Below are 14,262 nucleotides of genomic sequence, written 5' to 3'. Positions count from 1 at the left end.
GCATCATCGGCACACTTTCTGTGCCACACTCGGAGCACCAGTCTTCAGTCCCATGGCCTCGAGGCCAAACTATAGCCTCGACGCATGATTCGTGGTGTCCGAAAAGTCCATCCTCACCAGTTTTCTGGGGGTATCTGCTTAAAAATCCCGTTGAGGCGCTTCTTGCGTTGCGCATGCGCGCCTTGGACACCGTGTCGCACTTCATATTTGTCAGATTATTAAGCCACTCCCTCGCGTATTGGTACTCATGCGAGTTGCGGTGGAATGCGGCCTACGGTTTGCGGCTGCGGTCCCGCATCACAAACAAATCACTGATCAGGAGATTTGCCATGTTCTCGTTAACCGTTGAACCTTTCTTTTTATTGTCACGTCAGCTTGGGTTGACGGTATCCCTACCTTACTCTGAGGTCCTATGTTCGGTTTTGAACTCCCCCGTTTCTCCTTTGGAGTTGTCTCTGAAACATTCTCCTTTTTCTTGCCAGCTTTGTCCTCCTTCTTGGAGTCCCTCGCCTTCGATTATTGACGTGGTATGTTCCTGTCTTTATTGATCATATATGAATATGAAAAAAAATATGAAAATATGCCAACTTATGCAGGGCAATTAATGTTTATAAAGGCTTCATATATATAGTTAAATATGCGACACTTCACTTTAAGTTTTAAAAAAGGTTTTATTCTTTCACTTTAACTTAGCGTACATTGGTTAGTTATTTCCCCGACGATGACTGAGGTCTGATGTCTTGAACGGAATTAACTTTGGTTGAATTCTCCGACGGTGTCGCGATTGACGTTTGTCTTGAACAGAACTGAGTTGGCTTCTTAGATGTAGACTATTTATATTATAATGCTCTGTTTGGGATTCGGATTTGGATTCGTAGGCGTTGGCTTCGACTTCGGCTTCGGAGATGGAGTACGTGACTCGATCGATATGTGGGAAAGGCGGCTTTTGATGAAAGGCTTCCGCTGCGTATGAGCGGTGTTGCATTACTTGGGGGTGGCTGAGAATAGGGCCTCTGATTGGTCAGCTAGGATGGTGTGATTCTTGAGAATCGATTAGTAATTGATCTCTGAAGAGTGGCGTGATTCTGGTGCGGCTGGATTCTAGTGCGGCATCTATTGTTTTATGTTCATCTTCCAGTTTAGGGTGTTTGTTTACATTGCCTGCAATCGGCTACGCGTGGTCCATTTCGAGCGTGAGATTGTTTATGAGGGTTCGAAGCTGAGGGTGTCGTATTGTTTATAATATTGTGGGTGCAGGGTAATAGACATAGACAAGGGTATGCGGAGCATGGACTATAGATATGTCACTATATATATGTAAGATTAATAATAATGTATCGTTTATTAATAGTGGTTTTCGAAAAAGAGTACAAAGTGTATGATTTAAGATGTGCAATTAATGAGTCTGTTCTTCCGACTTTTTGTTCAACTTTCTGCTTCTACTTCCAACAATCGACTCCCGTATCGATAGCCCCTTATCGGTTAGGTCTTTTAAACATCGGTTAAGTCTGGTTATATCGTTTAGGTCTTATCGATGGTATCTTAAGTTCAAATGTTAATTTAGATGGGATAGTGCTAACTGCTTGATACACTGTCCTTTAATAGTGTTTTTCGAAAAAGAGTACAAAGTGTATGATTTAAGATGTGCAATTAATGAGTCTGTTCTTCCGACTTTTTGTTCAACTTTCTGCTTCTACTTCCAACAACCGACTCCCGTATCGATAGCCCCTTATCGGTTAGGTCTTTTAAACATCGGTTAAGTCTGGTTATATCGGTTAGGTCTTATCGATGGTATCTTAAGTTCAAATGTTAATTTAGATGGGATAGTGCTAACTGCTTGATACACTGTCCTTTACATATATATGTACATATATATTACTTCTATATATAAGCCTTATTTTAGTCAATGGTTTTTTTTTTAGTCAGAGCGACCTAGTCCCATTCCTGTTCATCTTCTACAGTTGAAGCTTCCTGGATGATATTTCCACTTCCGCGAACATCATAGCCACCAAACTGGGCCCCGCAACCGCCATGGCCACTCAAAACGCGTAGAAAATCGGGCACTACCTGCTCAGATCCCTCAAGAATTTTCACCAGATCTGTGGCCACGCCCGAATCCTGCTCGGGATCAAAGAACGAAGTGGCCCGACCATAATTTCCCACACGCCCGGTGCGTCCAATACGATGAACATAGTCATCAATGGTCTTGGGCATATCGTAGATAACGACATGCTTGACGTTCTTAATATCTAGACCACGAGAAGCAACCGATGTGGCAATGAGCACTTTCATCTTGCCAGTCTTAAAGTCGCGCAGAGCTTGTTCGCGCTGACTCTGTAGTCGATCGCCATGAATCGAAGTTGTGGGATGCTCGGTTTCCGACAAATACGAGGCCAGAAAATCGGCCAGTAATCGGTTACTGCAGTAACCAGAACTAATATGTTGCAACTGAAGGAAAGTTCTGGGGGTAGTTCTCTCGGGAGATTTTAGGGATATTTTTAGAGAAAGTTCTGTCCATGTCGACGTTGCCTGATATGGAGTTTCTTTTTTCACAAATTAAGTTCCTTGCTAGGGAAAACACTCTTTCGGAGGAAGCTGACCATGCTGGTGTTGCAAATATTTTGCAGATTTATTTATATAATATTCGGAGCTGCGATTGGTTTTCATTCCACCAGTGCAAAACATTGAAGTCGTCTTTCATAGGTATACTCGTATATTGGACTACGCCACTATTTCCCTTGTCAAGACTTCTTCGTCTGACTGTCCTGAAAGTGGTTCGATAAAATCAGCTAAAAACTCCTCGCATTTATTTGAACGAATCGCCGACAGGGGTATGTTCTCCTTGTCATCAGCGAAAAACGATCGCATCATATTTTTACACTCTTCAATAGTGAGAGTTCTATCCACTTGTATCAATTGATTTGTTAGAAGGCATAAAAGTAACGCAATTCATTTATAATTCTCGCAAACGATGTCGCAAAAGGCTCGCAAGAAATAGTTTTTGCGAGAGTTTTTTTTTTGACCCGTTCCCATTTTGTTCCGTAATAAAAAATATTTTTAAATTGTAATATGAAATGAATTTAATGTATATATGTAATATGTATGAACTATGTACTAAAATTTAAGTTTTTTTGCATCACTTTTTTCCAATCTGGCCTTCCGTTCCTGAGCATACTGGAAATATTTTTGAGTTGTATGGTCGAAATCCTGACCGTCGAGCGCAAACTTCTGTTTAAATGCATCTGTAGAAAATATAAAATATATTAAAGTTGGGGAATTACATGTTCGATATATGTTCGGCTTTTTCTTTTGTAAGACATTTTATTTATTTTATTAATAATGTACTTACCGATTGGCAGAAATTTCTTTTAAATGCGTAAGAGATGGTAGAGATTTTTAACTTAGCACTGCACAGTTCGACGAAAATAATTGAAATGACGGCGCAAGGAACGCACGCTTTATTTGCACTTGTTTCTAATGCTCGACACATGTAAAAAAAGAAAAACACGAATGACTTTTCGACCACTAATCTGTCGACACGTCATCTGTCGAGACGTGAACACAAAGCCGAAGGAGAATTGCCGGACCGAAGGCACACGAAGGCTTGCTTTTTTTTTGGCTTTCGACCGGCAGCACAGTCGAAGCGCACTTTCCTTTTGCAAAACTCCCGCTCGCGAGCTCGTTTGCGAGCGTTTTGCGACACAAGAAGTAGAGCTCATTTTTGGCTCGCTTGCGAGCTCGTTTGCGAGCGTTTTGCGACACAAAACCATATCGCTCGTACACAAGCTCGCTTGCGAGCTCGTTTGCGAGCATTTTCCGGAACTCTCGCAAAAGGCACGTTAGTTGGTTTGCTGGGTTGAGACTTCTCCGTGTCAACATGAAGCTGAATGTATATGAGTTGGTGTCTGTGTTTTTGCCATTCTCAGAAAAACAAATTATGGCATCATACATGGATAGAAAAGAGTAGCCAAATCGATGGATTTACTTCTGCATTTTTCAACAAGAATTTTAAAATTTCCTCGATTTTGGAGAGTAAATTTTTGACTGCAGTAATGTCGCTATAATTCAACCCATCTTAACGATTAATTTATGTTTTTTTATTTAAAATTTGTGCTCTATCGTATCGTAATTTTATTCCATCTCGTCTGACACACGACTAAACTTGAATTTTACGTTCTGTCCGGACCTCTTGAAATATTAAGCCAGTTTTGCGTATTTTTTTTTCGATTTGAACCAATTCTGGAACTGCTCTGAATGCTTTTTCAACAACATTGTTTAACAAATGATTTATACAATGTGTTGAGTCCAGGAACGTGAGAATTGCGGATAAAACACAATCGCTTATCTTCATAGGTACTTAGGCGTTGGTTGCGTTTTATTTCCTATTTGCAAAAGGAGGTTAATACATTTTATTCTTATATGTAGGTAATATATCTACGCACGCTTCGTCTTTTCTACCCGCTCTTTCTTCGACTGCTCAAACTAATGTGACCTCCTTGTCTTTTCATAGTGTGGCCATTTTTCTTCTCTCTTTTTTCTTTATGTAGGGTATCTGTGCCCTTGCTTAAAACTAAGTATATACAAGCTAATTTTTCTCGACAACATCCCCACCACCGTGAATCAAGCACGCTCGTGATTCACAATATGTCTAGCTTTGCCAGCATACAGGTTGGGCGGTGTAGAACTCCAGCCGTCGTCTTTACAGTGGCTGAGCGAACCTGTCCGTCGCGTCCAGGCGTGACTGCTAGAATAACTCCCTTTTTCCATTGAGATCGATGAAGGTTCTTATCACAGATAAGAACAATGTCCATTTCAACGAGTGGTGGCACTGGGTGATGCCACTTTGTCCGTCTGCATAGGTCTGGTAGGTACTCATTGAGCCACTTGTTCCAAAATGAGTGTGAGATCTGCTGAGCGATGCGCCATTCCTTTCGAGTTGGCTGGTACTTCTCCTCTTGTGGATGTGGTGTCTGGCTAGAATTGGGAGAACCTAAAAGAAAGTGATTAGGGGTTATCGGATCGTCTGTGGGGTTATCCAGAGCAATGTGTGTAGGCGGTCTGGAATTTACTATGTTTTCAGCGTTACACATTAGGCTATACAGTATGTCTTCTTTCAGGTTTTTGTCATGCAGCGCGTGTCCTATGGCCCTCTTCACACTGCGTACCAATCTTTCCCAGCACCCACCTGCATGGGGGTTTAGCGGGTAATTAAACAGCCATTCGATCTGCTTGGTTGACAGCTCGTTCGCTATTCTAATGTGATCGAGGTCCTGTAATTTTCTTTTCAATTCACGCTCAGCTCCCACCAAATTGGTACCATTGTCAGATCGGATTCTTACTGGTCTTCCGCGCCGCCCCATGAAGTTATGCAATACTCGAAGACACGTATCTGTCCCTGGCAATTTCAAAATGAATTGCTCTTATTGTAAGGCATATCCAGCGTTTCTCGGTACTTCTTCCTCTTACAACCAGAAACGGTCCCATATAGTCGATTCCACAATATGAGAATGGGCGTACGTACGGAGAGAGTCTGTCCTTAGGAAGTTGTCCCATTAATGGCATTTTTGGTGAAGCTCTCTGGATTTTACAAGTCATACAATTTCTAGCTGCACGGTGAACCTCCTGTCGGCAGTGTGGTATGTAGTACTTTCTGCGTATTTCTGCTATAATTGTGTTTTCATTCTGGTGTTTCCATAGCTCGTGATAATGTCGCACGATCAATTTTGTAACGTGATGCCCTTGGGGCATTAATATTAGACGCCTGGTTTCTTCTCCAACCGAACATGCGTTATTAATACGCCCATTCATGCGGATCACTCCTCTTCCGTCTATGATCGGAGAAAACTTCCACAGCTTGCTGTTCTTTTCGATGGACTGTCCAGTCAATAGCACCACCCGCTCATCATGAAATGCAACATCATGTACATTGCGGATCACTATGAGTACAGCTTCTTCAATTTCAGCTACATCAAGGTAGACTTTTCGTTTGATCTTACGATCACACATCCTGTAGACCCAAGCGACAACTCGCATCAGCCTTGTAAATGAAGAGAACCTTTCCAGCAACTCCCTGAATACGATATTGACAGATCCATCTGAAGACATCTCATTGATTGATAACGTAAACTTGCTTCTTAGTTCCAGTTCCGTGTCACCAACGTCTGAAGTTCCTAGATTCCATTGACTTGCGTCCTCTTGAAGGAATTGGGGGCCTCTCAACCAGGAGGTTTCTCGAGTTCCAGATCTGAGTTTGGTGCCAAAGTCTGCCGGGTTATCCTTAGTAGGCACCCAATGCCAATCTTCCAACCTTGTGGCCTCAAGTATCTCGTCAATTCTGTGTCCTACATATGGCTTATATTTTCACCAGTATGGCAGTATCTGTGCCCTTGCGTAAAACTAAGTATATACAAGCTAATTTTTCTCGACAACACAATGAATCTGAGCTGATTCCTTAAATGCAGATATCATGTTTGATCCACTGTCTGTAACAATAATGGCGTCGTTTAAATCTAACCCAAAAGAATTCAAACATTGTTCCACCTTAGTGCGAATTAATGTGCCTGCAAATAAATAAAAGTAAGAAAGAAAAATTGTTGTCCTCATTTGCTTCACATTTCGATAACAATTTAATACCCTCTGTAAGGGTATAAACACGAACTTGTTGCATATTCACCTTTAATGCAGATCATTTCCAGCAGACGGGTTTTCATGCTTCCTTTAAATAAATAGTGTGAAGGACTAAATAGGACGTCTGCGAAAAGGTATCTGTCCATGCGTCTGACGTGATAGTGTAGTCATTGCCTTTCATTAAGACTATTTCTTCTGTGACAGCTTGAAGTTCCTTATTGTATAAGTCTGTGTCGTTACGCGATCTCGTTGTTGGATGAGGTAGCAGGCTGCTAATGTTTACGTTTGGTCCAAAACGACTTAAAATATCAAGGGCAACTGATATAACGTCTTCAAGACCTTAATCGCTGATAATACTAAATGGTCGACAATTTTGAACGACCCACTTCGTCACGACCTTTGTCACTAATAATTTCGTTTCGGCATCTACCTTCATAAACGTTATCGTTTTCTTCAGAGTTGGTATCCTTTATTGGTTAACTAGTTATGATATTAAATTAAAAAAACACTTTTTTATTTGTTTTTTTTGTTCATTGATTATTTATATATTCTTTGATAATATTTTGACTGTAACACCGGTACCACATATGTACATTCGATTCGAGAGCAGAAAGGAAAGAGGAAGTAGTGAAGGAATTGGGGGCCTCTCAACCAGGAGGTTTCTCGAGTTCCAGATCTGAGTTTGGTGCCAAAGTCTGCCGGGTTATCCTTAGTAGGCACCCAATGCCAATCTTCCAACCTTGTGGCCTCAAGTATCTCGTCAATTCTGTGTCCTACATATGGCTTATATTTTCTGTGATCTGATTTAATCCATGCTAAGACAGTCTTGGAGTCGGACCACATGTGGACACATTTGGGGTTGACGTCGTGACCCTCAAGAATACATTTCCTGAGACGAGTTCCTAGCACTGCCGCCTGTAGCTCGAGCCTGGGTATGGTCGATAGTTTCATTGGGGCACACTTGGTCTTTCCCATTATAAATGCGGACTTCCATCCAGATTTCGTACGTATGCGCCAGTATCCAACTGCTGCATAAGCTGACTCACTCGCATCGCAAAATATGTGTAGTTCAATTGGTTCCCCAAAGAACTCTTCAGCGTAACATCGGGGTATCCTTATCTTGCATGCTTGGCTTAGGCTGCGCAACCAACATTTCCATTGCTTTATATCGTCGCCCTCAATTGGCTGGTCCCACTCTGTTCGCTTTTGCCATATTGACTGCAGAAGCAGTTTAGCGATCAGGGAATATTCGGCTAGAATTCCAAATGGGTCAAACACAGACATAACCACTCGCAATACTTCTCGCTTAGACGGTATTCTTGATTCTGAAAAGATTGATGCGTCAATTTTGTTAAACGAAAGTGAGAACCCAAATTCGTCGCTGCGTGTACACCAGTACATTCCCAGGACCTTTTGATAATGCGAAGATTCATCCCTATCAAGAGTTATGGGTTCAGCTACTTGTTCGTTACCAAAAACCTTGTTGAAGAATTTCGAATTGGACACAAACTTTCTCAGTTCGAATCCTCCCTTTTTGTGAATGTCAACTATCTCCTTCACGACTCTCACAGCCGATTCTTCGGATGAAAAACAATGCACCAAATCGTCCACATAATGGTTTTTAATAATGGCAATCACCACATCTGGATACGATTCCTTAAATTCAAGTGCGTTTCTATTTTTCACATATTGAGCAGAGGCCGGTGAACATTTGGCTCCAAAGGTTATGACCTGCATTTCATACTCCTTCATCTCGTCGCCTGGATTCTTCCTCCATAGTATGCGTTGGGCACATCGATCCTCCTTTCGTATTATGACTTGGTGGAACATTTCTGCTATGTCAGCACAGACTCCAATCGGTTTCTGTCTGAACCTCATAAGAATGTCCGTTAGGGATTGATACCCGTCGGGGCCAGTCATGAGCATGGAGTTTAACGACACTCCATCGACTTCTGCAGCCGCGTCGAAAACAATTCTCAACTTGCTGGGCTTGTTAGGATTTAAGACCCCAAAATGAGGCAGGAACCATTCTTTTTTCTTGTCCACTTCCAGTTCATTGCTTGTGATATGCCGAATGTATGACTTTTCTTCGTATGCTTCCATCAGGTCGCAGTATTTTTTGTAGTACTCTGGATCATGTATAAATTTTCTTTCCAAAGACAATTGTCTCTTTATTGCCATTTTCTTGCTGTCAGGCAAGACGACGTCATCCACACATCCACACTTCCCGTTTCAAAACGGTCACCAATACGTTTTGTCGTGGTTGATAGCAATCGGTTCGATCTCTCAGTTTCTCGACTTTCTACGTGGTTTTTCACAATCCGCACATCCATTTCCGAATTCGTGATGTAGTCTCGCACCAACTGTTCAATGTGCTCGTCATTGTGTTTAACCAGATGTACGGCCTTTACATTACTCATGGGTCCTGATTCTCCGCGACATTTTCCATACGCAACCCATCCCAGATTGGTTAATGCAATGGCTGGCCCAACGTATCCCATAGATCTCATTTGCTTTGGAGCTATCAAATGTAGGTTATCTAGTCCGATTAGTATTTCAGGTCTAGCATTTCTATAGCCTTTCACAGGAATACTCTTTATGTGTGGGTATTGCGAGCTTAGCTCAGACATGTTTACGGATTGCTTCGGCAGCCGTAAATCCTTAATAGTCCTTACTCCGTTTAGTGCATAGACCTTGCCTCCACGTTCATCAGATATTCCAATATTAAATCGGCTGACCAATTCCGTTGATGTCTTTTCTCCAAACCATTGCAATGTCAGACTTTCTTTGGGCCCATGTAATCCTAACTCGTCTGCCAGGCTTTCATTTATAAGGGTTACTGCAGAACCTTCATCCAAATCAGTGAGCTAGCCTCATGCGTTGCTGTTCCTGTGAACTTTACTTCCTCGCCTGGTTGATTAACTGATTCTGCATGGAGCAAACGGTGAATGCGTTTGGCACATCCATCAAGTCCACATTGGTGATGTCGTCTACATTTTTGACTACGATGGCCGTACTTTAGGCAATTGAAGCATAATTTTCTTTCCCTTACATGCTGCCATTTTTTTTCAAGTTCTAACTGGGCAAATGAGTTACAGTTTTCCAAGTCGTGTTTCCCATTGCATGCGGAGCACGCCTTCATGGTTACAAGTCCGATGTCGTTTGCATGGAATAGTCTCGACTTTTCCTTCTTTGGCTTGAACGTCGCCTGATCGTCAACCAATCCTGCGTCTTGCACTTCTTCGGCCAATCCCTGAAGCCATAGACTTAAATGACTGATCGATTTTTCATCTCCTAGTTGCTTGGAATGGCGTGCCCACTCCAGTCTCTGTTGCACTGGCAACTTTAAGATTAACTCCTCCATTAATTTTGGGTTTTTTAACTGCTGATGTTCGTTAGCTGCTTCTAAGAATGAAGCCAAGTTTTGTACCTTCATTTTGAACTCTACTAATTGTTCCAATCTCCCTTCGCGAATGCTCGGAAATTCTCTAACGTGACTAATCTGGCTTTTTACGAGTTTCTCCGGTCTACCAAAATTTTGTTTAAGGGTCTCTAAAATATTTGAAACGTTAGAACTGTGAATAAGCAAACATTCAACGGTCTCCCTAGCCTTGCCCTTTATTGCCTTTTGGAGGCGTAACAAATTTTGCCTGTCACTGTATCCGTACTCTGCAGTGGTCATAGTGAAAGCTTCGTTGAACATTGGCCACTCTTCGGGAGCACCATTAAACTCCGGTAGATCGTACAATTTTCTTTGCGTTTCCTGAGAAGGAACCGGTTGCCTTGGTGATGAGACTGCGTCTGATATCGCTGAGGGCTCAGCCATGGTTGATTGTGGTCCTGGCTCGCCAGTTGTCCTTCCACTAATACCAAGGGATCGCAGACGTATATTAGTTTTTTCCATTTGAATTTGATTCATCCGCAGAACTTCCATTTGGAACTGCTGCATTTGCATTGCATTGGCCCGCTGACCTTCTTGCATTTGGCGCCACATCTCCATCATAACGTTAACAACGCCATGTGATTGGGCTTCTTTTGATGTGCCGGGCCCGGCCCCCTCCATATTTGAGGCTTCACCTTGCGCGGATTCTCTTTCCACTTTTCCCATCTCAACGTTGTCCTCGTCCATTTCATCCGTTGCCCTTAATTTGCTCATTGCTCTGGTAATCATCACCCGTAGACTAACCTTTCCCCAAATCAACAATCAAATTGGCACTTACCAAACAAACCACAATCCAGAAATTTTCACTCGATTTCATCAGCCAACTGCGCACTCAAGCCTCTAGTTGCTGGCCCGCAAGAACTTCGTTGGTTAGAGCGAGATGGCAGTATGTGCACGATCTCGCATACATACATATAAATGTGCGCTTTTTTCAGCTGCCTGACGTGCGCACCCACGTTGGCCTCCGTGTTCTGCAATGTTTATTATCCACCCACGAGCGAGATGACCGTCTCCTTGTGGGTTCCGTCGCTTCTCCAATGTCCAGTATACTTCAGTGCTTGCACCACGAGTCTCTGCCCGTCTTCATACAAACTCCAAGAACTCTAGCGTCATTGGCTTCCAAGAAGCGAAATAAAAGATGTTGAGTCCAGGAACGTGAGAATTGCGGATAAAACACAATCGCTTATCTTCATAGGTACTTAGGCGTTGGTTGCGTTTTATTTCCTATTTGCAAAAGGAGGTTAATACATTTTATTCTTATATGTAGGTAATATATCTACGCACGCTTCGTCTTTTCTACCCGCTCTTTCTTCGACTGCTCAAACTAATGTGACCTTCTTGTCTTTTCATAGTGTGGCCATTTTTCTTCTCTCTTTTTTCTTTATGTAGGGTATCTGTGCCCTTGCTTAAAACTAAGTATATACAAGCTAATTTTTCTCGACAACACAATGAATCTGAGCTGATTCCTTAAATGCAGATATCATGTTTGATCCACTGTCTGTAACAATGATGGCGTCGTTTAAATCTAACCCAAAAGAATTCAAACATTGTTCCACCTTAGTGCGAATTAATGTGCCTGCAAATAAATAAAAGTAAGAAAGAAAAATTGTTGTCCTCATTTGCTTCACATTTCGATAACAATTTAATACCCTCTGTAAGGGTATAAACACGAACTTGTTGCAGATTCACCTTTAATGCAGATCATTTCCAGCAGACGGGTTTTCATGCTTCCTTTAAATAAATAGTGTGAAGGACTAAATAGGACGTCTGCGAAAAGGTATCTGTCCATGCGTCTGACGTGATAGTGTAGTCATTGCCTTTCATTAAGGCTATTTCTTCTGTGACAGCTTGAAGTTCCTTATTGTATAAGTCTGTGTCGTTACGCGATCTCGTTGTTGGATGAGGTAGCAGGCTGCTAATGTTTACGTTTGGTCCAAAACGACTTAAAATATCAAGGGCAACTGATATAACGTCTTCAAGACCTTAATCGCTGATAATACTAAATGGTCGACAATTTTGAACGACCCACTTCGTCACGACCTTTGTCACTAATAATTTCGTTTCGGCATCTACCTTCATAAACGTTATCGTTTTCTTCAGAGTTGGTATCCTTTATTGGTTAACTAGTTATGATATTAAATTAAAAAAACACTTTTTTATTTGTTTTTTTTGTTCATTGATTATTTATATATTCTTTGATTATATTTTGACTGTAACACCGGTACCACATATGTACATTCGATTCGAGAGCAGAAAGGAAAGAGGAAGTAGTGTCCACTTCAACTGTGACCAGACTAACTTAACATAATAATACTTAATATATCGATAGTATTAGTTAGTAGTATTTAATGTTATTATTTGAAAGTTGAATAGGCGTATTCCAACAGCCTTATAGCACTTATGCCGGACCAAATTGGACGTGGCACCAGTAAATTTGAAAATCGTAAAACAATTTCGGCATGCCACGAAGTTTGGAATTACATTGCTGTCCTCTCCAACGACATGACCAAAAACTTCATACATCAAGGTCTGTGAATCAAATGTGCTATAACCCAGCAAACCAAACGATCACAAATGATATCGCATACGAGTCAAATGCGAGACTTAACCCGACAAAACGCTCGCATTCGGACCCGCATATGATACAAATATGATACTTGTGTCGTTCAGTTTGTGGCAGTGAAAGTATCATTTATGATAACTCGCAGAGGAATCGTTTGCGAGCCTTTTGCGATATCATTTGCGAGCCTTTTGCGATATCGTTTGGGAGTCGTTTTTGATATAAAATAATATCAAAACAAATATTTTTCTTTTGAGCCCTTAGCAGTATCAAAAAAGACTCATGAATAATATCGCAAAAGGCTCGCAAACGAAATCGCAAAAGGCTCATACATGATATCGCAAAAGGCTCGCAAGAAATAGTTTTTGCGAGAGTTCCGCAAAATGCTCGCAAACGAGATCGCAAGCGAGCTTGTGTACGAGCGATATGGTTTTGTGTCGCAAAACGCTCGCAAACGAGCTCGCGAGCGGGAGTTTTGCAATAGGAAAGTGCGCTTCGACTGTGCTGCCGGTCGAAAGCCAAAAAAAAGCAAGCCTTCGTGTGCCTTCGGTCCGGCAATTCTCCTTCGGCTTTGTGTTCACGTCTCGACAGATGACGTGTCGACAGATTAGTGGTCGAAAAGTCATTCGTGTTTTTCTTTTTTTACATGTGTCGAGCATTAGAAACAAGTGCAAATAAAGCGTGCGTTCCTTGCGCCGTCATTTCAATTATTTTCGTCGAACTGTGCAGTGCTAAGTTAAAAATCTCTACCATCTCTTACGCATTTAAAAGAAATTTCTGCCAATCGGTAAGTACATTATTAATAAAATAAATAAAATGTCTTACAAAAGAAAAAGCCGAACATATATCGAACATGTAATTCCCCAATTTTTAATATATTTTATATTTTCTACAGATGCATTTAAACAGAAGTTTGCGCTCGACGATCAGGATTTCGACCATACAACTCAAAAATATTTCCAGTATGCTCAGGAACGGAAGGCCAGATTGGAAAAAAGTGATGCAAAAAACTTAAATTTTAGTACATAGTTCATACATATTACATATATACATTAAATTCATTTCATATTACAATTTAAAAATATTATTTATTACGGAACAAAATGGGAACGGGTCAAAAAAAAACTCTCGCAAAAACTATTTCTTGCGAGCCTTTTGCGACATCGTTTGCGAGAATTATAAATGAATTGCGTTACTTTAATGCCTTCTAACAAATCAATTGATACAAGTGGATAGAACTCTCACTATTGAAGAGTGTAAAAATATGATGCGATCGTTTTTCGCTGATGACAAGGAGAACATACCCCTGTCGGCGATTCGTTCAAATAAATGCGAGGAGTTTTTAGCTGATTTTATCGAACCACTTTCAGGACAGTCAGACGAAGAAGTCTTGACAAGGGAAATTGTTGGGTATTATATTAATATCTATATACGGTCACACCATCCAAGGGATATAGAATAAAAGAGAATCTTGAAGACAACGCGTGCTTAAGTCTGAGTGTCAATACACTACATAATTGGCGACGAGCATAAAATAAAACGTATTAATATACATACATACACATGTTAAAAGTGCATATAATATATGAATAGCAACATGACGAAAAATGAAGCACCAACATTCTATCAAATG

The 14,262-nt window shown here is 41.2% G+C and overlaps 2 protein-coding genes across 7 annotated transcripts; both read right to left on the bottom strand.

Moving 5' to 3' along the window:
- Positions 1–1,896: 1,896 nt before the first annotated feature.
- LOC117186876 (ATP-dependent RNA helicase vasa-like) lies at positions 1,897–2,701 on the bottom strand. Its single transcript, XM_033388158.1, has 2 exons — positions 2,684–2,701; positions 1,897–2,448 (listed from the first exon to the last, which is right to left on the bottom strand). Exons 1-2 carry the CDS (start codon positions 2,699–2,701, stop codon positions 1,933–1,935), a joined length of 534 nt encoding a protein of 177 aa, XP_033244049.1. The 3' UTR covers positions 1,897–1,932.
- Positions 2,702–3,038: 337 nt separating this feature from the next.
- Positions 3,039–12,361, bottom strand: LOC117188041. Of its 6 annotated transcripts, XR_004472428.1 has the most exons (5): positions 11,759–12,361; positions 10,848–11,645; positions 6,674–7,952; positions 3,350–6,560; positions 3,039–3,242 (listed from the first exon to the last, which is right to left on the bottom strand). XR_004472428.1 is itself a non-coding variant. In XM_033391225.1 (4 exons), the coding sequence occupies exon 2, from the start codon at positions 8,806–8,808 to the stop codon at positions 7,165–7,167; it is 1,644 nt and encodes a 547-aa protein (XP_033247116.1). In that variant the 5' UTR covers positions 8,809–11,645; positions 11,759–12,360; the 3' UTR covers positions 4,342–4,382; positions 4,443–6,560; positions 6,674–7,164. The 6 variants fall into 5 exon arrangements, 5 of the variants coding, with proteins under 5 accessions (XP_033247116.1, XP_033247109.1, XP_033247100.1 ...); XM_033391225.1 differs by lacking the exon at positions 3,039–3,242 and having other exon boundaries at positions 4,342–4,382; positions 4,443–6,560; positions 6,674–11,645; positions 11,759–12,360; XM_033391218.1 differs by lacking the exon at positions 3,039–3,242 and having other exon boundaries at positions 4,342–6,560; positions 6,674–11,293; positions 11,354–11,645; positions 11,759–12,360.
- Positions 12,362–14,262: the final 1,901 nt, after the last annotated feature.

The sequence above is a fragment of the Drosophila miranda genome, chromosome XL (genome assembly GCF_003369915.1).
Source record: "Drosophila miranda strain MSH22 chromosome XL, D.miranda_PacBio2.1, whole genome shotgun sequence".
NCBI classification, from domain to species: domain Eukaryota; kingdom Metazoa; phylum Arthropoda; class Insecta; order Diptera; family Drosophilidae; genus Drosophila; species Drosophila miranda.
This window is presented reverse-complemented; position numbering and strand designations above follow the sequence as displayed.